Genomic DNA, 24,284 nt, shown 5'->3' on the forward strand with positions numbered 1-24,284 from the left:
GCTGGCTGCCTGGGGGAGCAGGGCCTGGCCCCAGACCCCTGGACCCTGCCTGTGCTGGGGACCCAGGGCTCCTGGCCCTCTCCTGCTCCTGGCCCTGGGGGTGGCCTGGGCTCTGCAGGGTCAAGAGCGCCCCCGGGTGGGGCAGGAGGTAAATGGGGGTTTCTAGGGTAACAGTAGCCCCTGGCCCCAGAGAGACGGGGGATGCAGCCAGGCATTGGGGGGCAGGGGGTGCATCTGTCTCCTTGGCACGGGCCCGGCTCCTGGTGCTTCCCTCAGTGGCTGGGATCTGGGATCATCTTCACTTCCTCCAGCTCCCCTGCCTCTGGGGGGCTGGGCCCCGGCAGGGCCCCTCCCTCCCCGTCACTGCCCTCGGGCTGGTCCTGGTAACTGAAGTCCAGGTCGCTGCAGGGCAGAGAGAGGAGGCCCGTGAGATCAGTGCTGGCAGATGGGGGCCAGGTGCTGAAGGCCCCGTGCTCCCCTCCCACGCAATCCTGCTGGGCCCCGTGCACCTGCTCTCCCTCCTCCTCCTCCTCCCCTCTCTGCTTCTTCCGGGGCTGGGAGCCCCTGCCCTTCAGCCCCGCCCAGCGGCTGCCAACATTGTCTTTAAAAAATCCGGGCTGGGCCATGTGTGGGTGCCTGCGAGACCCCCTGCGTGAGGTCACAGGCCTCCCCAGCTCTGGCCCAGCTGCCCCCTAGGAGAAATCCCTCCTGACTTTCAGGCCGGGCTGTAGTGGCGCCGGGGTGGGCATGCGGGGGCCAGATTGCAGCCCCAGCCCCAGGGAGGCTGGAAACACGGGGGGGAAAGGCAGCCTGGGCTGACGCAGTGTGGGGCAGGCAAGAGCCCTCCCCTAGAGCATAGGCCTCTTGGCTATCCCCTATGGGCCCTCGCACCTAGACCTGCCCCCCTTGGGCCTATGCCCCGTTCCCAGCCGCTCACCTGGAGCTGTCGTCAGCCACTGCCATGGGGCTGGGCGTGCTGGCCCCAGTGCTGTCTCCACTCTCGTCCTCCTCCAGCTGGGCCCAGACCCACGCAGCCAAGTCCTGGGGCAGGCGCCGGCCGGAGCCCTGGCCCTGCACCGCCTGCCGGATGCGTTGCCTCAGCAGCTGGCGCAGCCGACGCCTCTGCTCCTGCTCCTGCCCCCGCAGCGCCCGCGTGGCGTCCAGCCACAGCCCCACGGTCTCCTCGTCGCTGGAGTCGCTGTGGGGACGAGGGCCAGGCTGAGGCAGGGGACCCATCTCCTCCCGCTGGGCCCCTCGAATCTCACCCGCCCCCAGCCTGGCTCCCAGCCCTGGGGGGAGCCAGCGATGCCATCCCCCAGCTGGCATGTTCCAAGCAGGAGCTCTAAACGACTGGCAGCAAAGGGCTAGTGCCAGCCGTGGGGGGGCAAGAAATAATGCAGCGCCCCCCCAACGCTACACGATTGGCCCCCACGCGCCGGAGAGCTGTAAATATAGAGGAGCTGGTGGGTTTGGGGGTGTTTTGATCTTTATTCCCTGCCCCGCCCCCACGCTGTGTGGGACAATTAGTGTTTCCAGGGCTCTCGGATTCATTAAAGTGATTTTCTGCTTCCCCCCATCAGTTCTGTACCCCCAGCCCCACCTCTGCTCCTCCTGTAGCTCCAGGGGCTCTTTACCCCCTTTCCCAGGCCTGGGGGGCTACACTGGGGTCCCCTCTCCCCATCCTAGGCTGGGCGTTGGGGAGGCAGAGGAGCCGGGGGGCTGGAGCAGAGCCAGCCTGAGATCCTATTTCTTCTGTCTCCCACCCCATAAGAAGGGAGGGGGCAAGAACACTGCCTGCCTCCTTCAGCAGCTGATTGGCTGCCCTGCCCAGGGAGGTGGGACAGTGGGGCAGGCAGCCAATGGGAGGGGAGATGTCATCCCTCTCCTGGGACTTCTCGTGGCATTGCCTGACGGACACCAGCCACGCGAGCCGTGCCCATGATGCCCCTGCCCCCAGCTGATGCCAGCCCCCCTGCCATAGGCTCTGTGCCCCATGGTGGGCGCTGGGTGCTGGTGCCCCCAGGGCCCCTTCCACCCTCACTCACATCTCTTCATCCACGTCGCCCTGGTAGGCCAGGGGGGCCATGCAGATGGAGCAGACGTTGCTGAGCAGCTGGTAACATTCCCTGCAGTAGATCCCTGGGGAGGGGAGCAGGGCAGGGGGAGGGAGGAGCGTCGGGGGGGGGAGGTGTCACCCACCCACCCCTGTTCCCCCTCCAGCCCTGCCTTCTGCTGCCCCCTCAGTCCCAGGCTCCCCTCCCCTCGCTGTCACCTGCGCCCCGCTTCCTACCTCTGCAGCCGGGGGTGATGCAGGTGATGAAGTCCTGGCTGGCGGCCCCCCCGCTGATGCGCCCACAGCCCATGCAGTACTGCTGGTGGACGCCCATCCTCCGCGCCAACCAGGCGCACAGGGGCAACCTATGGGTACAGAGCCAGGGGGTCACTGGGCACGCACAATGGGGGGTTGCACAGTGGGGGGTTGCAGGGTGGGGTATGGGGGTGACTCAACCCGCACCGGAGGGGGAATTGCACGGCAGGGTGATGGTGAGGGGGTCACGCAGTGTGCACAGAGGGGGTTACTCAGGGTGGGGGTCACATGACATGCACAGCGGTGGGGACAAGCCCTGGGATCTCAGAGGGAGTAACGCCACCCCTCGCACGAGGGGCTCAGGGGTGTGAGCTGCCCCATGGGCCCCCCCTCAGGTCTCCATATCTGCCAGTCAGGGGCCCTGGTGCTGCCCAGCCTCCCGGCTCCTTCCCCAGGGATGAATGGGGCGAGATGGCCGCCAGGGCCTGGGATGGGTCCCGTGAGCCCCACACATGGAAAGACCCAGGGGACAGTTCCACCCTGCCCAGGCACCTGGCTTGAGACCGGGGGGCTGGCCCGGTGGGGGAGGAGCGGGGGGGCTCCCTTACTTGGAGGCGAGGATGAGGATCAGGTTGGTGTGGCCTTCGTCGGCTGCCCGCTGCCTCGTGGCCCGGAGCAGGGAGCTCGCCAGGCCCGTCCGCCGTGTCAGAATGGTGTTGTAGAGGAAGCACGTCCGCTCCTAGGGCACAAAGGGGTGGATGGTGGGGGGGCTGGGAGTGAGCACTGGGGGGGCAGGGCCTGAGATAATCATAAGGGGCAGGGGCTGGGTGTGGGGCGGGATGCTGGGTGTGGGGGGCATGTCAGCGGCACGGGGTGGGGCGGGGGTCTGAGTGTGGGGGCATGTCAGCGGCACGGGGCGGGGGGCTGGGTGTGGGGCGGTGTCAGAGGCACGGGGTGAGGGGCTGGGTGTGGGGGGGCGTCAGCGGCATGGGACGAGGGGATGGGTGGGGGGCATCAGCGGCACGGGGCTCGGTGTGGGGGGACGTCAGAGGCACGGGGTGGGGGGCTGGGTGTGGGGCAGTGTCAGAGGCACGGGGCGGGGGGCTGGGTGTGGGGGGCATGTCAGTGGCATGGGGCGGGGGGGCTGGGTGGGGAGGGGGCATGTCCATAGCAAGGGTCCATGTCCTGGCTGGGGGGAGGGATGGAGAGATTCCCATGCTGAGGGCCCAGGGAAGAGCCCAGGCCTACAGTCCCTCTGGCTAACGGAGGGTCTCACCTGCTCACGGGAGGGGTAATACGAGGCGCAGATGACCCTGCGCAAGCGCCCCACGTAGCTGCCGAAGATAGCGATGAAGAAGCACACACCGTACATGAGTCCTGTGAGCAGGAGGGGGCACCAGTCACACGTAGGGGGCTGGGCACAGCGGGGGGGGGGGGTGAGGGGCTGCTGGGGCACAGCAGGGGGGCACAATGTGGGGGCAAGGGGCTGCTGGGCGCAGTGGGGGCATCTGCCAGCCACGTTGATGGAGGGGGACTGAGGCTGACCCTGTGGGTGCAGCTCTCCCGTGTGGGCTGGTGAGACGTAGGGCCGGGTACACGCACTGACATGGGCACCCCCGGTACACACACGTGCACCTGGCTGTGCACCGGCCTGCTCTGACAGCGCGGTCAGTGACGGCTAGTGCCCGGGTGCCCCCCCCCCGGCAGGTCACCGATGAGCAGGTAGGTGCGGTAGTCCGGCTCAGCAGGGCGCAGGCGGCACCGGCGGGACAGGACGCTGACGTTGCCGCGCTGCAGGGAGTCGAACGCCGAGACCAGGTCGCGGTAGATCTCGCCTGTGTAACCCGTCCCGTTCACACTGACGCTCATCACTACGGGGGCTGTGGGCAGATGGGCCAGGTTAGTGCATGGCTGGGTGTGGGCAGGGAGTGGCTGGGGGCCCAGCGGCTGGCGGGGCCGGGTGTGGGCGGGGAGCGGCTGGGGGTCCGGTTTCTGGCAGGGCTGGGTGTGGCCAGGGAGTGGCTGTGGGCCCAGCGGCTGGCGGGGCCGGGTGTAGGTGGGGAGCGGCTGGGGGTCCGGTTTCTGGCAGGGCCGGGTGTGAGCACGGAGCGGCTGGGAACCCAGCGGCTGGCGGGGCCGGGTGTGGGCGGGGAGCGGCTGGGGGTCCGGTTTCTGGCAGGGCTGGGTGTGGCCAGGGAGTGGCTGTGGGCCCAGCGGCTGGCGGGGCCGGGTGTAGGTGGGGAGCGGCTGGGGGTCCGGTTTCTGGCAGGGCCGGGTGTGGGCGGGGAGCGGCTGGGGGCCCAGCGGCTGGCGGGGCTGGATGTGGGCGGGGAGCGGCTGCAGGCCCAGTTTCTGGCAGGGCCGGGTTAGTGGCTGAATGCCACCGCCTAATGTGCCATCCCTGGGGCCAGCAGGGACAGGTGGGCCTTGCCAAGGGGGCAGCCCTGAAGGGTAGCCGGGGAGGGGCGGGTCTGGGCTGGGGGACTCACCCCTGGCGATGATCTCGCCATGCAGCTGGTAGCGGACCAGGTCGAGCAGCCAGAAGACCCCGTAGTCGAGGAGGATGAGGGCGAGGCCGAGGAGCACGTGGCGTAGGACGCCAGCCAGGGCCAGGCTGTAACCGAAGCGCTCCCGGCGCGACAGGAACGGGGAGCCTGGGCCAGGCGGGAGGGAACCCCATTGAGAGCGGGTGGGAGCCGGGCGGGGAGCAGCCCCCTTTGCCCAAGGCCCTGCCCCTCTGCTCCCCGCTCAGCCCTGCCGCAGCCCCTTACCCGGGCAGATGTACTTGGTGCTCTCCCGCGCGGAGAGGGGCAGCACCGTGGGCCTGCCCTGCTGCGCCCGCAGCACGTCCATGGCCAGGAAGCGCCCCGTGATGTAGATGTTGTCGAAGTCGTCGTCGTGCAGGTACCGTCTGCGATAGAGCAGGGCCCTGCGGGGACACCAGGCTGAGGGGGGCACGGCACAGGGAGCGGGGCAGGGGAACCAGGACTCGCTGGACGGGGAGTGGGGGCTGGTGGTTGGAGCAGGGGGCTGGGAGCCAGGACTCCTGGGTTCTGTCCCCAGGTCTGGGGGGCAGTGGGGGTCTGGCGGTTGGAGCAGGGGGCTGGGAGCCAGGACTCCTGGGTTCTGTCCCCAGGTCTGGGGGGCAGTGGGGTCTGGCGGTTGGAGCAGGGGCTGGGAGCCAGGACTCCTGGGTTCTGTCCCCAGGTCTGGGGGGCAGTGGGGTCTGGCGGTTGGAGCAGGGGGCTGGGAGCCAGGACTCCTGGGTTCTGTCCCCAGGTCTGAGGGGCAGTGGGGTCTGGCGGTTGGAGCAGGGGGCTGGGAGCCAGGACTCCTGGGTTCTGTCCCCAGGTCTGGGGGGCAGTGGGGGTCTGGCGGTTGGAGCAGGGGGCTGGGAGCCAGGACTCCTGGGTTCTGTCCCCAGGTCTGGGGGGCAGTGGGGTCTGGCGGTTGGAGCAGGGGGCTGGGAGCCAGGACTCCTGGGTTCTGTCCCCAGGTCTGAGGGGCAGTGGGGTCTGGCGGTTGGAGCAGGGGGCTGGGAGCCAGGACTCCTGGGTTCTGTCCCCAGGTCTGAGGGGCAGTGGGGTCTGGCGGTTGGAGCAGGGGGCTGGGAGCCCGGAGTCGGGCTCAGGGACGCACTCACTGCAGGTACAGGTAGAGGAGGACGCAGGAGGAGACATGTGCGAAGATGCCCAGCACCTCGCGGGCTGGCTGCAGCCGCAGCCCAACGGCCTCCATGATGTCCAGGGCCACCTGGGCCAGGCTCTTGGTGGAGTTGAGGCTGACGTCAAACTGGTGCACGGCCGAGATGTTGAACTCAAACTCCCTGCGCACGCGGCTCAGCACCTTCAGGACAGCTGGGGGGTCAGAGCCACAGGGGCAGGGGGTGAGAACTGGGGGGTAGAGCCACGGGGGGGGAGTGAGAACTGGGGGGGGCAGAGCCACAGGGGGTGAGAACTGGGGGGGCAGAGCTACGGGGGGGGGTGAAAACTGGGGGGATCAGAGCCACGGGCGGGTGAGAACTGGGGGGGCAGAGCCACGGGGGGGTGAGAACTGGGGGAGCAGAGCCATGGGGAGTGAGAGGTGGGGGGCAGAGCTATAGGGAGGTGGGGGGGTAAAGCCACAGGAGGGATGAGGCCTGGGGGGCAGAGTGACTGCAGGTGGGGGAGACCCCAGTGGGCTGGGGGAGGGGGGAGACCTGGGGGAAGAGCAGGGGGGGCTGAGGCCCAGGGGCAAAAGGATGTTGGGCACTGCAGTGCTGCTGAGCACATGGCGGGGGGGGGTGCCCCTTCCCAGGGCTGCACGGCAGTGCCTCCCCCAGCACATGGAGGGCTGCGTCCTGGGGACATGCCCCCCCCACCCCGCTGCGGCCCCCGGCACTCACGGGCCACGACTCTCCTGCGCAGGAAGGGCTGCACATACTGGGGGATGACGCAGAAGACCAGGAGCGCTGTGGGGAAAGTGGGAGGCTGCATGAGGGGAGCTATGCTCAGGTGAGCTGGGGGGCTCCATACATATTGCCTCGGCCAGCCCCACCCAGCAGGCCCCGAGGGGCCCCCACACTCTGCGGTCTAGGGTCACCGGGTCCTGCCTCGGTGCCCGGGGCTGCACCCTCACGGTCCCTTCCAGCCCCACGTTGCTGGGAATCTATGATTGAGGATGGCCCCGCCCCCTGGAGGTGTTGGCCCCGCCCCTGAAGGGTACTCACTATTGGCCCCGCCCCCTGGAGACACTCATACACCATTGGCACCACCACAGTGTACTTACTCACCATTGTCCCCGCCCAGGGAACTCACCATTAGCCCCGCCCCCAGGGAACTCACCATTGGCCAGGCCGCAGAGCGGCTTGAAGAGGAGGAGGATGTAGCAGAGGAAGAAGAGGGCGGGGATGACGCGCTCACACTCATCCTTGGCTGTGTCGAAGAGCCGCAGGCACTTGGTGTAGGGGGCGCCCAGGTCTTGGTTGCACACCTCGCCCACGTGCACCAGCCAGTACCACACGTTCCGCAGGGCCCGGGCTGTGGGGACGGCATGGCAGGGTACCCTGGGGCAGCAGGGCAGGGGCCCGAGGGTGGGCGAGGTGGCGTAGGGACGATGGACATGAGTAAGGGGTTGCAAGACAGGGTACGAAGGCGGGATCCTGGGGCACAGGGGAGTGGGCATGATGACAGGGCTGTGGGGGGGATTGGGGCATGAGGGCAGCGCCGTGGGGCACCATGTGGAGCAGAGGAGATGGGCTTTGCTCCAAGCCACCGCTGGTGCCTACGTCCCCCCGCCCTAGGGAGCACACAGAACGGAAGCAGGGTCGGGCTGGCTGAAGGGTTGGCTGGAGGGTGCGGGGACAGGTCAGGGGACTGGGGTTGGGGGCTGGCTGGGGGTAGTGAATGGGGTCCCAGACTGGAGGCTGGCATGGAGGAACAAGTTGAGGGTTACAGTTTGGGGGCTTGCTAGGGTGAGGGGTCAGATAGGCCGGGGGCTGGCAGAGGGGGTGGATCGGGGTTTTCGGTGGTGTGACGAAGTGGGACTGTTCTTAATGTTTCCTTTGAATACTGTGTGGTTGCCTCAGTTTCCCCTATGCATTTCTTGTCTCCAGTGTGCATAAATGGCTGACACTCTGTCTCCTAGCAACAAATGGCCAGGGCCCTTCCCCCCTTTGTTTTACTGCTCCCCAGTCACTTACTGTAAGAAGTGCCATTCACGGGGTGCAGTACATCCCACTGCTGCCACCAGTTGTCACGGAATCCCCGGGAACAGGGTCTAAAATAGAGCTTGTAGATCCCTCCGCCGGATCCATTCTGGGGCCCATTCTGGTGGAAGAGCAGGGGGGCTGAGGCCCAGGGGCAAAAGGACGTTGGGCACTGCAGTGATGCTGAGCACATGGCGGGGGGGGGGGGGTTCCCCTTCCCAGGGCTGCACGGCAATGCCTCCCCCAGCACATGGAGGGCTGCGTCCTGGGGACATGCCCCCCTACCCCGCTGCGGCCCCCGGCACTCCAGCCAGACACCCCCGTCTGCCCTCACTCCCCGGCCCCAGGCACCTTGTGACGAACTGGGCCTGTTCTCACTGTGGTCTGTGAATGCTGACAGGGGAGTGTGACTAGGATGGTCTGCATCGGGGGATGGGAGCCGGCCCAAGGGAACATACCTGAGCTTGTAACATGAGAACCCAGGAGGGGGTTGGAGGTCAGATGACTCCGGGGCCCGGGAAACTGAACAAAGGCTGTGGGAGGGGTCGCTGAAGGCAGAGGGCTGGAAGCAGGCTGGAAGGAGGCTGGAGAGATGGCTGGGAGGCAGAGATGGCTCTGACCCCCCAAGGGGGGTGGGCTGGCATGCCCTGGGACCCCAAGCTGGACCTAACTGAGGGGGGCCCTGTTGTCTGTGCCTGCAAGACCTGTCTTGGACTGTATTCCTGTCATCCAAATAAACCTTCTGCTTTACTGGCTGGCTGAGAGTCATGGTGAATCGCAGGAAGCCGGGGGTGCAGGGCCCTGAGTCCCCCAATACTCCGTGACAACTGGTGGCAGCGGTGGGATCTACTGCACCCCGTGGACGGCGCTTCCTGCAGTAAGTGACTGGGGAGCAGTAAAACGAAGGGGGATTGACGGGGACCAGGCGTGCTGAAGAGTGAGAGAGAGACGGTTATTACCCCTGGGAGTGTGTGACCAGCGAGAAGGACTTTTGCAGTAACAGGGTCCCCCGGGGGGATCGCAGCGAGTGGTCCCAGGGGCGGAGGAGTCTGCAGCTCGACCCTGGCAGAGAGGTGGTGACCTCGAGAAGGGCTGGCACACTAGGGGTCCCCCTGGGAACTGTGGGGAGCTGTGAGCACACAGGCCGGTGAGTGGCCAGCAGGAAGATGTATGCCAAGCGGCTTAAGAGCGACCTGGTGGAGCTGTGCAAGCAGAGGCGGCTGCGCATTGGGAGGCTCACCAAAGAACAGCTCATTGCCCAGCTAGAGGCGGAAGATCGCGCGAATGAACCGATCCCTGTGTCTCAGGGAAGCAGCCTGGCAAATGCAGCGCAGGCACCAGTGTCTGTCCCAGCTGGGAGTGGTCAGCTGGCTGCTGAGGGCTTCCCGAGACCCCTCCTTCCTATGCCTAGGGGAAGGGTGGGGAGGAGCCCAGCAAATACCGAAGGCGCCGTGGCCCCCCCGGCCAGCAGGGGACCCTCCCGGCGAAGCTCGCCGGCCAGCAGAGGATCCTCCCGGCGACGTTCGGCATCCGGGGAGCGGAATTGGCTGGAATGGGAGAAAGAGCTAAAACTGAGAGAGCTGGAGGATCGTGAACAACAGAGACAGCATGAAGAGAGACAGCGTCAGCATGAACGGGAGGAGAAAGAGAGACAGAGACAGGAGAATGAGAGACAGCATCAGCGTGAACTGGAACTGGTGAGATTGAAGGGCAGTGAACCCCCGGCTGCGGTGAGTGATGGGGGACCCAGGACTGCACGGAGCTTTGATAAGTGCATCATGGCCCCATACAAGGAGGGGGAGGACATGGATGACTTCCTGGAGGCCTTTGAGACGGCCTGCGAGCTGCACCGGGTTGATCCCGCGGACAGACTCCGGGTCCTTACCCCCTTACTGGACCCCAAATCTGTGGCATTGTACCGCCAACTGGGAGAGGCAGAGAAAGGGGACTACGAACTATTCAAAAAGGCCCTGCTACGTGAGTTTGGGCTGACTCCTGAGATGTACCGGGGAAGGTTCCGGAGTCAAGATAAAACCCCTGAGATCTCATATCTGCAACTAGCCGTCCGCATGGAAAGATACGCCAGCAAGTGGGCTGGTGGGGCCCAGACGAAGGAGGACCTGATTAAACTGCTGGTACTGGAGCAACTGTATGAGCGGTGCCCATCCGACCTGAGGCTGTGGTTGGTGGACAGAAAGCCAGAGAACCCGCGACACGCCGGGCAGCTGGCTGATGAGTTTGTAAAGAGCCGGTCAGGGGGTGGCAGGGAGGAGCCCCAAAGGAACAGGCCCGCCGTGATGCAGAGAGAGAGTCACCCTGGGACCTCCCAAAGAGGGAATATGGGGAGTCCCCTCCCACGGGGAATGCCCAGCGTCAGGGACAACCGACCGGCTCGAGGGGACCCACAGGACATGAGCTGCTATTACTGCGGCCGAAGAGGCCACGTTCGGGCCCAGTGCCCCAAGCTCAAGGACAGACTGAGCAGACCGAACCCGCATAGGGTTAACTTGGTAGAGGCCCAGACGGACGAGGGGCAGGCTTCTCACGCAAGAGGGGCTGGCAGCTTATCAACTGCTCAAGAGAGAGAAGGGCCCCAGGCCAGCTCCTCTAGGGGGCTGGATGCCCCAGACTCAGGGTTTTTGGTTTATACGGTGGGCGCGGGGCTGTCCCTCCGGAGAGAGTACCTTGTTCCCCTGGAGGTGGATGGGAGGAAGGTCAATGGATACTGGGATACGGGCGCAGAGGTGACGCTGGCCCGGCCCGAGGTGGTGGCCCCAGATCAGGTGGTGCCCAACTCCTACCTGACCCTGACGGGGGTGGGCGGAACACCAGTCAAAGTGCCCGTGGCAAGGGTACACCTGAAGTGGGGGGCCAAGGAGGGCCCCAAGGATGTGGGGGTACACCCGTATCTGCCCACTGAGGTATTGATGGGGGGGGACCTGGAGAACTGGCCAAGCAACCCCCAAAAGGCACTGGTTGTGACCCGCAGTCAGAGCCGGCGAGGGGCCCTGCGCCCTGGCCTTGGGGGGGGTGCCTTGCCTGAGGCGCAGGACCCTAACCTGGTGGGGAGGGAACGCCCAGGGACGCGGCTCAGGGAGGCTGCAGCTTCGGACCCAGCGGGCGATAAAGAGCAGGTGGCCATCCCTGTCCCAGCTGCTGAGTTCCAGGCCGAGTTACAGAGAGACCCCTCCTTGCGGAAGATAAGGGACCTGGCCGACCTCAATGCGGTACAGACCATGGAACGAGGTGGCCGGAAAAGGTTCCTGTGGGAGAAGGGGTTCCTGTACCGAGAATGGGCTCCCCCAGGGAAAATGGAGTCAGGGGGGATCAGGAGGCAGCTGGTGGTACCCCAGAAGTATCGCCGCCAGCTGCTGTGCCGGGCCCATGACATTCCCCTCTCAGGGCACCAGGGAACCTGGCGTACCCAGCAGAGGCTGCTACGGAGCTTTTACTGGCCTGGGGTCTTTGTTACTGTCCGACAGTACTGCCGATCCTGTGACCCCTGTCAGAGGGGGAGGAAGGCCTGGGACAAGGGGAAAACAGCTTTAGGACCCTTGCCCAGCATAGAGGATCCTTTCCAGAGGGTGGCCAAGGTAAAAAGGGCGGCTCTGAACCAAGAGAGCCCAAAGCACAGACCTCCAGACTGGAGCGCTGGGAGAAGACCACAGCCCAGTTGGAACCCCAGAGGTATGGGGGTGGGAAAAGGGCACAGGCCGCATAAACCTTCCCACATGCGAACTGCGAGTGCCATCAAGCACCCCCGACCTAAGGGGGGGCGTGGAACGGAAGGGGCCTGGTGTAATTCTCACCAAGGAACTGGAGGGATGCGGGGGCATCCATGGGAACGGGGGTAGGTTCGAACTTCCCCGGGTCACTGGCTAAAGTGACCCCGCTCAGTTCGGTCTCGAAGGGGGGAGAGATGTGACGAACTGGGCCTGTTCTCACTGTGGTCTGTGAATGCTGACAGGGGAGTGTGACTAGGATGGTCTGCATCGGGGGATGGGAGCCGGCCCAAGGGAACATACCTGAGCTTGTAACATGAGAACCCAGGAGGGGGTTGGAGGTCAGATGACTCCGGGGCCCGGGAAACTGAACAAAGGCTGTGGGAGGGGTCGCTGAAGGCAGAGGGCTGGAAGCAGGCTGGAAGGAGGCTGGAGAGATGGCTGGGAGGCAGAGATGGCTCTGACCCCCCAAGGGGGGTGGGCTGGCATGCCCTGGGACCCCAAGCTGGACCTAACTGAGGGGGGCCCTGTTGTCTGTGCCTGCAAGACCTGTCTTGGACTGTATTCCTGTCATCCAAATAAACCTTCTGCTTTACTGGCTGGCTGAGAGTCATGGTGAATCGCAGGAAGCCGGGGGTGCAGGGCCCTGAGTCCCCCAATACTCCGTGACACACCTCCAAACTGAAACCCCCTCCAGCCCCTCCTTCTCTGGGCTTGGTCTCTTTCCCGGGCCAGAAGGTCACCTGATCTCTTTGTTCACCTTTAGCTATTTCCTTGCAAGGGGGAAGGGCCCTGGCCATTTGTTGCCAGGATACAGAGTGTTGGCCATTTATGCGCACTGGAGACTTAAGAAATGCAGGGGGGAAACTGAGGCACCCACACAGTATTCAGAGGAAACATTAAGAACAGTCCCACTTCGTCACAGGTGGATGAGGGGGTGGAGTCAGACGGGGCAGGGTGGGTCAGGTGGGAGATTATGGCTGGGGGAAGTGGGCAGGCCGCAGGCTGAGTTGACCTGGGTGGGGCTGGCTGGGGGCAGGTGGAGCAGGTGGGGGGCTGGACAGGGGGCGGGTGGAGCAGGCCGCAGGCTGAGCTGACCCGGGCTGCGGGGGGCCAGCAGGAGGCGGTCGCTGTCAGTGCCGTGTCCCGGCTGCCCCCCCCCTCCCCCCCCCCCACTCACCAACGTGCCGCACGGAGTCCATGACGGCGCGGAAGAACTTGCGGACGCGGTCGCCCACCACCTTGGCCTTCTGGGCGATGGCCTTGATCCTGGTCAGTGCGCCTGGGGGCGGGACACGGTGAGCACCCAGGAGACAGCCCCCCACAAGGGCTCCCCCCGCTGCTCCCCACATGGGGTGCCCCCCAGCACCCCCCACGGGATACCCCAATACCCTGAAAGACCTAGCCCTCCCCCCAGCTTCCACAATGGATCCCTCCCTGCCCCCCCGTCCCCCTCTCACTGAGCAGCGGCTCCCTGGCTCTCTGCAGCAGCTCGGCCGTCTGGTTGAGGGTGAGCTCGGCTCCGCAGGACACGGACTGGGCCGCCCGGGCGAAGTTCCGCAGGATGTTGGTGCAGGGCCCCTGCATGGCCATGCCCAGCGCCACCAGCAGCAGCATGTGCTTCCCCTGCTCTGCAGGGGGCGGCAGTCACCCCACGGCGTCAGTGGGGCAGGCAGGGCAGGGTCTGGGGGGGATGCAGGGTGCCATGGGGGGCAGACTGGGAGCTGGGCGCTGGGGGGAGGGTGTGGGGCGAGTGGCACCAGGACAGCTGCCCCCACTTCTGCCCACTCCCTGTGGCCGCTCGCGGTGTGCCAGGCAGGGGCACGGCTGGTATATTGGGCTAGGGCCAGGGGACCCCAGGGGGTGTGAGGATAACGCCGGGCGATCCCGGCACTGGGTTTCGGCCCTCTGGGATCGGGGGGCCGGGGCTGGCGGGGGTCACTTACTGGAGAAGACGTGGGGCAGCATGAGCAGGACGGTGACGCGCACCTTGCTGGAGAAGGCCATGCCCAGCCCCAGGCCGGCGCCCAGGCTGGCGGTGGACACCAGGCAGTACCAGACGTTGTAACTCTCCGCGAAGAGCACCAGGGCACCGTAGAGGCTGGCCAGGGTCATGCCCAGGGCGAAGCCGCCCGTGCTGCGCACCACGCCCCGCACGGGGCTCTCCCCCGCCAGCCCTGGTCCCCCACTGTGCTTCCTGCTCCTGGGCCGCGGGCCCTGCTTTGACGTGCCCAGGGCCCTGCGGAGAGCTGAGACAAGCCCCATGGAGCTGGCGCTGGTGGGGGGGACCCCCCAATCTTCCGCTTCGCCCCACGGAATGGGGCCCGGGGCTGCGGAGAGACAAGGCATCGCTGGGACCCAGACACCTCCAGACCTGGCCCCTCTCCCCACCCCTCCTCAGCCTCCTCCCCGCCCCACCCCCAGCCTGCTTGGCTCTCTCCTGCTCCAGGTGCCCGCTACGTGCCCGGCTCTCAGCACACCTGGGGGGGCATGGGGCTGGCTCCCGCCTGCTCAGCCTGTGGGGGGCGTTGAGCTCGGCTGGTCCGGGGGGGCTGTGTGATGCACAGATCAGCTGGGCCCCACTGCGGACGAGGTTGGGGCCAGCCCATGCGGCTCTGGGGTGGTAGAACCCAGCTGGCCCTGGCCCCCACCAACTAGTGAGGGACCTTGTTTCTCCTTCTTACCAGCCCAGTCTGTGGGGCTCTGTGTTCGAGTCTGGCCTGGGGCAGGTGGCACACGCCAAGGGGCCGCGGCAGTGGGGTGTGTGGGGATGGGGGCAGCTGTGCAGTGGTGCGGGGACCCGGCGTCCCACTCCTGGAGAGTCACAGGCACCGGTCTCACTCGGGCAGGATTCCATGGCGGGCATCGCTGCCCGTTGCCGGGATACGGGGCACTGGCGGGCGCAGGGAGCCCCAGGCATCGCTGCCCGTTGCCGGGATACGGGGCACTGGGGGGCGCAGGGAGCCCCAGACGTTGCTGTCCGTTGCCGGGATACGGGGCACTGACGGGCGCAGGGAACCCCAGGTGTCGCTGCCCGTTGCCGGGATACGGGGCACTGGCGGGCGCAGGGAGCCCCAGGCGTCGCTGCCCGTTGCCGGGATACGGGGCACTGGCGGGCGCAGGGAGCCCCAGACGTTGCTGCCCGTTGCCGGGATACGGGGCACTGGCGGGCGCAGGGAGTCCTGGAGCCACAGCGGAGGGAGGACAGCACAGGTGGCATGGGGAGACCGAGGCGGCAGAAACCGCCGAATACGAGTGAGACCCACTCTCAGGGATCCTGACCTGGGCCCCAGCCCCTTGAATCCCAGGCCCTGTTACTGGCGGGGCAGCCTCCCATGGCGCCCTGGGGAAACCTGGCATTAACCCCTGTCTCTTGTTGTACTTAAAGTACTGCACAGGATCTTTTCAGGGGGAATAAGGCAAAACGCCACATTTATTAGTAATACATGTATTCATTAACACTGTATTATATGCATATAATATATTACACTTACACTCACACACACAAACACAAACCCATTCCGTCTTGTTGTTACCAATTAGTTGCTCCCCTTAACTTCACTGGCCAGGTGAGTTAGATGGGGGAGGGGGTGGAGCCGGGCTTCTGCCGATCCGGATCGATGCTCCCATGTTGACAAGACGAGACCCGGGGTCCTCTGCAAGACACCTCACTTTTATAGCAGCTTTCCTCTTATGCAAATCTATACCAGATTCAAACTCTGTGTCTGTGTCTATTGGTCCTTTGTGCTGCTTTCTTTTGAGTGTTGTCCCAATGCTGCAAAGAGGGTGTTTCCAAAAGAAGGTGCTTGCTTCTAACCCCCGAGGCCGTCCATATGTCTGCTTGTCTTTAATGAGCCCACTTGACACGTTTTATTGTCCTTGGGTCTGGCTCCCAGCCCCTCTCCAACAGTTGAGGCTGTCTGGAGGTGCTGCCTTCCATGCCTTGCTCATCCACACCTCATTCATTCAACAGGACAATTGATTAAGGGGGGCGGGGGGGAGAGCTCTTGTTCTACTGCTAGCAAAAAGAAATTTTTCTTCTATCTTATTCTATCCTTAGGGGCTATAATATTATACCAAGGGCAATGCAAAGTTTCTAAATGAGGCTTTGATACAAAGTTCCATGAAAACAGAGGTCACACGTGGGTAGACCCACCACAAGGTTATATGAAGAGGCACAATGTAAAGTTATATGAAAATTATCAGAGATTTATCTACACTCTCCCCACAGCCCTGAAGCGAGCCGTGCTCGGCCTGCTGCCCGCCTGCTGTGCCCGCTTCCTCTGGAGCCAGCCCGACCAGCTCTGCCTCAGCAAGTTCTTCCTGGGCGCAGGCGTCGGGGGCTTCCTGGCCCTGGGTGAGTCCAGCCGGGACTTGTAGGGGGGCTGGGGAGGCCTTTGGGGTCCCTGCTGCGGGTGGGGGGGGTTAAACGGAGGGGCTGCTTGGGAGCCTGTGATGGGGGCCAGTAATGCCAGGGCATTGGTGACAACAGGGATGTTGGGGTGTCTGGGGGCACTGGGGTATCGGGGGGATATTGGGGTGGGGGGGTCACCGCAGTTTAGCTCCATCAGCCTCCAACCCCATTTTGTTAAAGCGGTGCCATTGCCTTGCGCTGCCCAGGCTGCAGCCTTCCTGGGCGTGGCACAGCTGGGGGGCAGGGCGTGTGTGGGGCCGGAGGGAGGGATGTGTGGGCAGGGAAGGGCCCCAGGGGCTCAGGGCAGCTCCAACATTCCAGCTTCTTGGCTGTCCAGGCCTCTCCCAGCTCCTCATCTTCCCCATGAGCCTCGACGAGGGTCACAAGATCGAGCTGATGTACGGGCTGGCAGGTGGGTGCCCAGAGGGTCGGTGCCCCCTGGTGGGTAGGTGCCCATGGTGAGGGGTCAGTGCCCCATGGTGAGTGGGTGCCCAGGGGGTCAGTGCCCCATGGTGGGTGGGTGCCCAGGGGGGCAGTTCCCCATGGTGGGTGGGTGCCCAGGGCAGGGCTGTTTGTGTTTCCTGTGGTGGGTGGGTGCCTTGTGGGCCTGACTGGTGCCCAGCTGGGCCGCAGGCTGTGGGGAGAAGCCACCAGCTCTCTCAGCCCCTCTCCCCTGCAGGTGTCAATGCCCTGGGCTGGGGCATCTCCCCGCACTTCCGCTGCGCCAGCCTCCTGGTCGCCCCCAAGTTCCTGGGCAAGGAGGGGCGGCTCTACCTGCTCACCTACGTCCTGGCTGCCGTCTATGACGGTAAGGAGACAGGCCAAGGCTGGAGATAGGTAGGCGCGGGGCCCCCTTACTGGGCACCTGGTGTGACCCCCCCCCATTGGGTACCAGGTGTGACCCCTCCCTCCCCACTGCGCCCTCACTGGGCACCTGGGGGTGACCTTCCCCCCCGCCCGACTATAACGATGCTGCCTCTGGCAGGACACAACAGAGTGTATCAATTCAGGACAAATTGCTTAGAGCAGGGCAGTCACAGCCCAAGGCTGGCGTCCTTTACACACCCAGGCAAATCAAACCAGCCAGACAGAGAGGACTTCGGTCTCACCCCACTGGCTAACCACAAGTCACACAAGCAATTCCCTCAGACACTCCAGTTTCCCAGTATCCCCACCAGCGCCACTCGTTACGGGGACGAATGATTATGAAAACCAACACCCCAGTAAAAGAAAAAAGGTTCTCCGATCCCAAAGGACCAAGTCCCAGACCCAGGTCAATATACAAGTCAGATCTTACCCACAAATCACACTGTTGCCAATCCTTTACAATCTAAAATCTAAAGGTTTATTCATAAAAAGAAAGAAATATAGATGAGCGCTAGAATTGGTTACATGGAATCAATTCCATACAGTAATGGCCAAGTTCTTGGTTCAGGCTTGTAGCCGGGATGGGATAAGCTGCAGGTTCAAATCAAGTCTCTGGAACATCCCCCGCTGGGATGGGTCCTTCAGTCCTTAGTTCAGAGCTTCAGTGTAGCAAAGTCCCTCCAGAGGCAAGAGGCAGGATTGAAGACAAGATGGAGGAGCTGCAGCAACTTTTGATAGTCTCTTGCCATGTGACTTCTCTTTCTTTGTTCAAAAGACAAGCTGCCCAGCACATGGCCTGGAAAAACCTCCGAGTTCTGTCCATGGGCAGGTCCCTGCATGTCTTGCTGAGTCACAAGGTGTATCTGCTTCTCTCAATGGGTCAGTTGTGTAGCTGACGGTCCGTAATAGGCAATCAAGCAGGCTAGGCAGCGCTGACACCAACTTGTCTGGGGTGTCACCCAGAAGCACACACGGAGTTGGAAATACAGACAGTCTAGAGCCGATACTTATAACTTTCAATACAAAAAGATCCATGCACCCTGATAGCATCATCATACCCAGCAAACCAGAACCTTGTCGTAGACACTTTACTTGATCTCCTTTGTACAAGATTTGGTGCCACTACAGGACCTTGGTTGCAACCATGACTTATATGGTCCCAGTTTGTGTCAATAATGTCACCCCCCTCCTCACTGCACCCTCACCGGGTACCTGGTGTGACCCCCCCCAGCCACTGCACCCTCACCAGGTACCTGGTGTGACCCCCCCCCAGCCACTGCACCCTCACCAGGTACCTGGTGTGACACCCCCCCAGCCACTGCACCCTCACCAGGTACCTGGTGTGACCCCCCCCCCAAGCCACTGCACCCTCACTCGGGGTATGGCAAGGGGGGGGTTGCGTTTTTCACCCCATCTCAGCAGGGGCTGGCAGGTGGTTCTGGCGCAGGGTGGGGGCTGCCAGGTGGTTCTGGCCCCAGGCCTTGCCCTGGCGCCAGGAGCTGTGACCTGGCCACATGGCCCATCCCCAGGCCCCATCGCCAACATGCGGCACAACCTAGACGAGGTGATCCGCTCCATGGGCTGCACCGTGGAGCTGCAGATCAACCACAGCCGGCAGATCTGGAGGGTGTCCACGGCCCCCCTGCGCGCCGTGCTGCGCGACATGGTGGTGAGGAGCAGGGAGCCTGGGCAGGAGACCGGCTGGGATGGGCAATGAGGAACTCGGGCCAGGGGGGCACAGTGTGTGTGCAGTGGAGGGAGCGTGGGGGATTGGGGGGGGGAGGCCTGGAGCACTGGGGAGCCTGGCTGGGAGGGGGGCAAAGACACCAGGATGGCGGGGAGCCCAGCTGGGGGGGCGCACGGACACCGGGGAGCCTGGCGGGGGGGGGGGGGGCGCGGGGACACCGGGGAGCCTGGCGGGGGGGCGCACGGACACCGGGGAGCCTGGCAGGGGGGGGGGGGGGCCGCGGGGACACCGGGGAGCCTGGCGGGGGGGGCGCGGGGACACTGGGGAGCCTGGCGGGGGGGCGCACGGACACCGGGGAGCCTGGCGGTGGGGGGCACAGGGATACCAGGGAGCCCAGCTGGGGCGGGCAGATGAGCTGGGCAGTTGAGGACAGGCACTGGGGTAAGGGCAGTGGGGCAGGAGCTGCACTGGGTGGTGGTTCCTGGGAGTCCCCCACTCAGCCCAGGGTGGGGTCCCCCCCATCAGCAGACTCCCCCCCCGTGAGCACCTTTTCCCCCAGCAGAAGGGCGGGCAGACCCTCAATGCGGAGACCCGGAACGTCTCGCAGGCGTTCGCGGGGCTAAACGAGCAGGTGGCCAGCGAGGCGGGGTACGGCGTGAGGCGCCCGCGCCGGGCACAAGGGCACCATGCCCCCAGCACACAGCAGCTGTACGAGCAGAAAACCAAACTGCGCTGCAAATGTGAGTGTGCCCAGGCTGCGCGGGAGTGGGGGGCACAGTGCCAGGCGGGCTGCGGGGGGCCGGGAGCCGAGGCAGGGCCAGGCTGCACCAGGCAGGGCTGCGGCTCCGCTCGCTCTGTCGGGCCGAGCCGGGGGGCTGCGCTGGGCTGTGGCGAGAGGCCCCAGTGACCTGCTCCCCCCCCCCCAGACGTGATTGACGAGGCGATCGGGCGTTGCCAGGCCTGGTTCGACGCCAAGCACAAGGCCTGTCTGCGGCGCGTTGCGGTGCCCCTCATCAGCCACCTGCTCTGTCTGCCCATGAAGTTCAAGTTCCTCTGCCACGTGGTTCAGGGTGAGTCTTTGGGGAGACCCTGGGCTGGGGGCAGCGGCGGGGGAGGGGAAGGGGCCAGAGGGTGACCCCATGGTGGAGGAGCTGGGAGCCCCGGGCTGGGGGGAGCAGGGCTGCTGCGTGCCCAGGTCCAGGGACGTGGGTGGTGGGGAGGACAAGGCCTGCTGCAGAGGGTGAGAGACCCTCGTTCCATCGCTCCCCCCACGCTGGGACCCTCCCCCATCCGGGGCCCCGGTGCTGCCAGACCCCGGCTCTGAGCCCAGAAGAGCCAGGAAGCCCCCCCACACCTTTAGCGGCCCTGAGGGACAGGTGGGGCTGTGCCCACGACGGGGGACAGGTGTGGGGCTCCCCACTCCATGCAGCTCACTTCACCACCACCCCCCCAGTGATGCACGCCTGGTGCAGGGACAAGATCCCCGTGGAGGGCAACTTCGGCCAAACTTACGACAAGGTGAACGGCTCTGTGGCCGGCATCAGCCAGGACTTCAGCGCCCAGCTGGTCATCAAGGTGTGAACGCCCTGTCCGCGAAGTAACGCCCGCCCTTCCCCCTGCCCCTGATGTAACGCCTGCCCTTCCCCCATCCCTAGGGTGTAACGCCCGCCCTTCCCCCTGCCCCTGATGTAACGCCTGCCCTTCCCCCAACCCTAGGTTGTGACACCCACCCCTCCCCCCAAGATGTGACACCCACCACTTCCCACATCACTCTAGGGCAGAACGAGTGCCCCCCCCCCGGGGTGTGAGCCCGACCTTTCCCTCCCGGCCAGGCCCCAATGGTGCAGAAAGCCCCCCCTGTACAAAGTGCCCCCGGAATTGAGATGCCCACGCCTGCTGGGGCTAGGGTGACCAGATGTCCTGATTTTATAGGGACAGTCCTGATTTGGGGTCTTTTTCTTATATAGGTGTGACGGAGCAGGGCAAATTTGACCTGGGAATGTTGCAGGGGAATTGCAGTGAGGAGGGGGGACTTCCCTTGAAGGAAGCTACCTGAGCTGTAACCTGAGCCAGGAACGGGGGTGGGGAGAATTAACACCTTCTGCCCGGGAGACTGAACAAAGGAGAGGAGCAGCGGGAGGGGCTGGGAGTTTAGTTTCGGTTGGGGCTGGGTGGTGCAACGCAGGAAACCCCAAGCTGGGGTCTAAGCTCCCTGAACCTCCCAGAGGAACCTAATTAAGGGGGTCTGGTCGTACCTACACGCTCTGCTTGAGACTGTGTTCCTGTCCTTAAATAAACCTTCTGCTTTACTGGCTGGTTGAGAGTCGCAGTAAATCTCGGAAAGAGGGGTGCAGGGCCCTGACTCCCCCACACTCCGCAACAATAGGCTCCTATTACCCCCCACCCCCTGTCCTGATTTTTCACACTTGCTGTCTGGTCACCCTAGCTGGGGCCATGGGGAGGGCTGCACGCCCCTGCTGACTGGCTCTCTGCCCCCCAGCACGAGGCCCAGGACACGCTGGTGGGCGTGAACGTGTCCCGGGAGCAGCTCACCGAGGAGGTGACCTCGCACGTGCGTCAGCAGAGCGTGCGGCTGGGCCAGGCCATCTCCGTGCTGCGCCTGCTGCTCTCCTGCACCTTCCTCTTCGTCTTCATCTCGTGAGCTCAGCCGCCGGCCCGCAGGGGGCAGGGGACGGGCTCTGTTCCCTTGCATGGGATGGCACCGAGCCCCCACGCCCACATGCCCTGGGGGGATGTTATGGGACGCAGCACGGCCTAGGGGGTAGAGGACGGCCTGGGACTCTGGAGACTGGGATTGGCCACTGGGTGACCTGGGGCAAGTCCTGTTCCAACTCCATGCCTCAGTTTCCCCATGTGTAAAACGAAAACCGGGATCCTGACCTTGTAAAGCCCGTTGCGACCTGTGGACGAGCTGTGTGCAGACTGGGACGAGGCCTCCCCTGGCAGCAAGGGGTGGGCCCTGTGCCCCATGTGCCTGTCTGGCAGTGCCCAGCTTGGGGGGGTTGGCCCAGCGGCGCCCCAGGTCTCAGCTCCCCCACTCATCTCCCAGCGCTTTCTCCTACACGAACCACTACAACCACGATATCCGCTTCGACAACCTCTACGTCACCACCTACTTCCGCCAGCTCGACGCCCGGCGCTGGAAGCAGGTGAGGGCACCTGGCCTGGCTCGGGGAGGGCATGGGGAGCCGCGGGCTGGGGATCGGAGGGCTCGGGGATGGGGTCTCAGGCAGACAGTCCACGAATTGTCCTGCACCTTGTTGCCATTCCAGGTGAGTGCCCCTGGCCGGGAGGTGGGGTGAGGGCCCTCGGGAGGGGCAGGCCCTGGGTGCCAGCCCGTGCTGCTCTGCTTTGTCTCTCCAGAAGAAGCGTACGTTGCTGCCCCTGCGCCGGGCCGAGGTCTCCGGCGTGATCTTCCCCTGCAGGCCGGCCGTGCAGCCGCCCGAGCTGAAGAGCCTGGTGAGTGGGGGCCGGGGGCCACGCTGGCACAGGCTGTCCTGGCTGCCCGGCGGCGTCACCCCCGTGGGAGCCCTGGCAGCTGGCGCTGACCGAGCATTGCAGGTGTGCCTTGCGGGAGCACTGGGCTGGGAGCAGGGGACATTTGGTTTGCCGGGGGGTCTGGGGGAGGCTGTAACGCTCTCCCCCTCAGATGCTGGAGCTGCTGGAGTGCATCCCCCCGCTGCTCTTCCTCCTGCTGGCCTGGGGCCTCGACCATGTGCTCTACACCATGTTCAGTGTTATCCGGCACCACTCCTTCGTGCAGTACTCCTTCCGCAGTGAGTGCCTGGCACGGGCAGCCGCCCCCCCATGGAACCGTCCCCAGGGACAGGCACAGCTCCCCTGCCCCATGGAACCATCCCCAGAGGGGGCAGTGCCCCCAGCCCCACAGCACCGTCCCCAGGGACAGACACAGCTCCCCCGCCCCATGGAACCATCCCCAGAGGGGGCAGTGCCCCCAGCCCCATGGCACCGTCCCCAGGGACAGGCACAGCTCCCCTGCCTCATGGAACCATCCCCAGAGGGGGCAGTGCCCCCAGCCCCATGGCACCGTCCCCAGGGACAGGCAGAGCTCCCCCACCCCATGGAACCATCCCCAGGGACAAGCAGAGCTCCCCTGCCCCATGGAACCATCCCCAGAAGGGGCAGTGCCCCCAGCCCCATGGCACTGTCCCCAGAGACAGACACAGCTCCCCAGCTCCATGGCACCGTCCCCAGAGGGGGCAGTGCCCCTAGTCTCATGGCACCATCTCTGGATGATGGCTTCCCTCCAGCAGCAGCAAGTGCCTTTCACAACGTCTGGTAGGGGGCACTGGCATTCCAGCCCCACAGGTAGGGCTCGCCAACTCCCCTCCCTGCCTTCCCTAGGCCTCTACAACCCCCCCCCTTGTGTGTGTCCCAGGGTCCCCCTCCCCATGACCCCGACTCTCTGCCCGCTGCAGGCAGCCACCACCTGGAGGTGCGGGTCGGGGGCCGCTCCCTGCTGGCCCGGCTGCTCCGAAGCACCATCGGCGCCTTGAACACGTCCTCCGAGATGGCGCTGGAGTCGACTAACCTGGGTGAGGGTGGGGGAGATGGACACCCCTCCCCCACATGGAGGGTGCCCACCCCCCAGGCATGGGGATCCTGAGGGCGCAGGCTCCCGTGGCCTGGCCCATCTCTGCCCAGCCGGGGGGCTGCTGCCTAGGCCAATCCCAGCCGCTCTCCAGACCCTTGGGCCCTGCTCCCTCCCTGTAGATATTCCCCCTTCCCTCTGGAAATTCACTGGGGTCATCCTGAGCGAGACCCCAGGGCAGCGCCCTCTCCCCTCCTCGGCGCTCCGGCTGCTTGGGGCAGGGGACGAGGGGAACAGGGAGCCGAGGCCTCACCCTGTCCGTCTGTCCGGCCCCGCAGCCTGCCTGCCGCAGCCCCAGGCCATGACACAGAGCGACTACCTTTCCAGCTGCCTGCCCCTGGGGGCCCTGGTGCTGCTGTGTCTGGGGCAGGTGTATGCCCACCGCCTGCGCCGCGTCATTGCTGCCTTCTATTTCCCCAAGGTGAGCCCCCCGCCCTGCATTGACCCTGACCCCTCCCCCTGGCTGAGACGCCCCCGTGACTCCTCCCTCCCCTCTATCTCCAACACCCCCCTGACCCTCCAACACTTCCCCTCTTCCGCCATCTCCCCTCTGGTCCCTCCACACGCCCTCCCTCCTGTCTCTGTTAATGGGGCCCAGGTAGATTCCAGCCAGGGCCCCCTGCCTGGGCTGGGGGCTGACCCTGCTCTCCCCAAACTCCTGGGGGTGGGGTCACCCCCAGATCCCAGGGGAGTGGAGCTGGGGGAGGGGCTCTGCCTCCCTGCCCCCACGGCCCCTCAGGCTCTCCCCTCCGGCCAGCGGGAGAAGAAGCGGGTTCTCTTCCTGTACAACGAGCTGCTGCGCAAGCGCCAAGCCTTCGTCCGGCTGCAGAGGAGACGCATCGCCCGGCACGCCCGGCGGCACCAGGCCTTTGTGAGTGCAGGCGTCGGCTGGGCTGGGCAGGGCGCGGGGATGGCGAGGGGCAGGGGAGGGCCCTGCAGCCCCCACGTACGTACACACCTCTGCACG

At 65.1% G+C, this 24,284-nt stretch overlaps 3 protein-coding genes across 3 annotated transcripts; 2 read left to right on the forward strand and 1 right to left on the reverse strand.

The window, feature by feature from the left end:
- Window positions 1–38: 38 nt before the first annotated feature.
- On the reverse strand, window positions 39–14,040 carry DCST2 (DC-STAMP domain containing 2). Its single transcript, XM_065574352.1, has 15 exons — window positions 13,663–14,040; window positions 13,177–13,347; window positions 12,897–12,998; window positions 7,132–7,326; window positions 6,693–6,758; window positions 5,952–6,165; window positions 5,080–5,237; window positions 4,798–4,962; window positions 4,021–4,188; window positions 3,585–3,685; window positions 2,917–3,047; window positions 2,291–2,418; window positions 2,046–2,139; window positions 938–1,198; window positions 39–402 (listed from the first exon to the last, which is right to left on the reverse strand). Exons 1-15 carry the CDS (start codon window positions 13,979–13,981, stop codon window positions 273–275), a joined length of 2,403 nt encoding a protein of 800 aa, XP_065430424.1. The 5' UTR covers window positions 13,982–14,040; the 3' UTR covers window positions 39–272.
- LOC135976802 (uncharacterized) lies at window positions 8,334–16,073 on the forward strand. The gene is made up of 2 exons (XM_065574346.1): window positions 8,334–12,331; window positions 15,948–16,073. Exon 1 carries the CDS (start codon window positions 9,161–9,163, stop codon window positions 11,846–11,848), a length of 2,688 nt encoding a protein of 895 aa, XP_065430418.1. The 5' UTR covers window positions 8,334–9,160; the 3' UTR covers window positions 11,849–12,331; window positions 15,948–16,073.
- A 903-nt stretch (window positions 16,074–16,976) lies between these two features.
- DCST1 (DC-STAMP domain containing 1) lies at window positions 16,977–21,675 on the forward strand. The gene is made up of 5 exons (XM_065574349.1): window positions 16,977–18,666; window positions 19,244–19,424; window positions 19,611–19,754; window positions 20,138–20,259; window positions 21,185–21,675. Exons 1-5 carry the CDS (start codon window positions 18,142–18,144, stop codon window positions 21,344–21,346), a joined length of 1,134 nt encoding a protein of 377 aa, XP_065430421.1. The 5' UTR covers window positions 16,977–18,141; the 3' UTR covers window positions 21,347–21,675.
- Window positions 21,676–24,284: the final 2,609 nt, after the last annotated feature.

This window comes from Chrysemys picta, chromosome 20 (assembly GCF_011386835.1).
Source record: "Chrysemys picta bellii isolate R12L10 chromosome 20, ASM1138683v2, whole genome shotgun sequence".
NCBI lineage: Eukaryota > Metazoa > Chordata > Testudines > Emydidae > Chrysemys > Chrysemys picta.

What these genes read in the sequence shown, in the direction of transcription:
- DCST1 (XM_065574349.1), top strand. Translation starts at nt 18,142, where the DNA reads ATGACTTATATGGTCCCAGTTTGTGTCAATAATGTCACCCCCCTCCTC. An exon ending in AACCAAACTGCGCTGCAAAT is followed by an intron (nt 19,425 to 19,610) that starts GTGAGTGTGCCC and finishes CCCCCCCCCCAG; the next exon opens with ACGTGATTGACGAGGCGATC. An exon ending in CCTCTGCCACGTGGTTCAGG is followed by an intron (nt 19,755 to 20,137) that starts GTGAGTCTTTGG and finishes CCACCCCCCCAG; the next exon opens with TGATGCACGCCTGGTGCAGG.
- LOC135976802 (XM_065574346.1), top strand. Translation starts at nt 9,161, where the DNA reads ATGTATGCCAAGCGGCTTAAGAGCGACCTGGTGGAGCTGTGCAAGCAG.
- DCST2 (XM_065574352.1), bottom strand. Translation starts at nt 13,981, where the DNA reads ATGGGGCTTGTCTCAGCTCTCCGCAGGGCCCTGGGCACGTCAAAGCAG. An exon ending in CATCACCCCCGGCTGCAGAG is followed by an intron (nt 2,140 to 2,290) that starts GTAGGAAGCGGG and finishes TCCCCTCCCCAG; the next exon opens with GGATCTACTGCAGGGAATGT. An exon ending in GGCGACGTGGATGAAGAGAT is followed by an intron (nt 1,199 to 2,045) that starts GTGAGTGAGGGT and finishes TCGTCCCCACAG; the next exon opens with CGACTCCAGCGACGAGGAGA.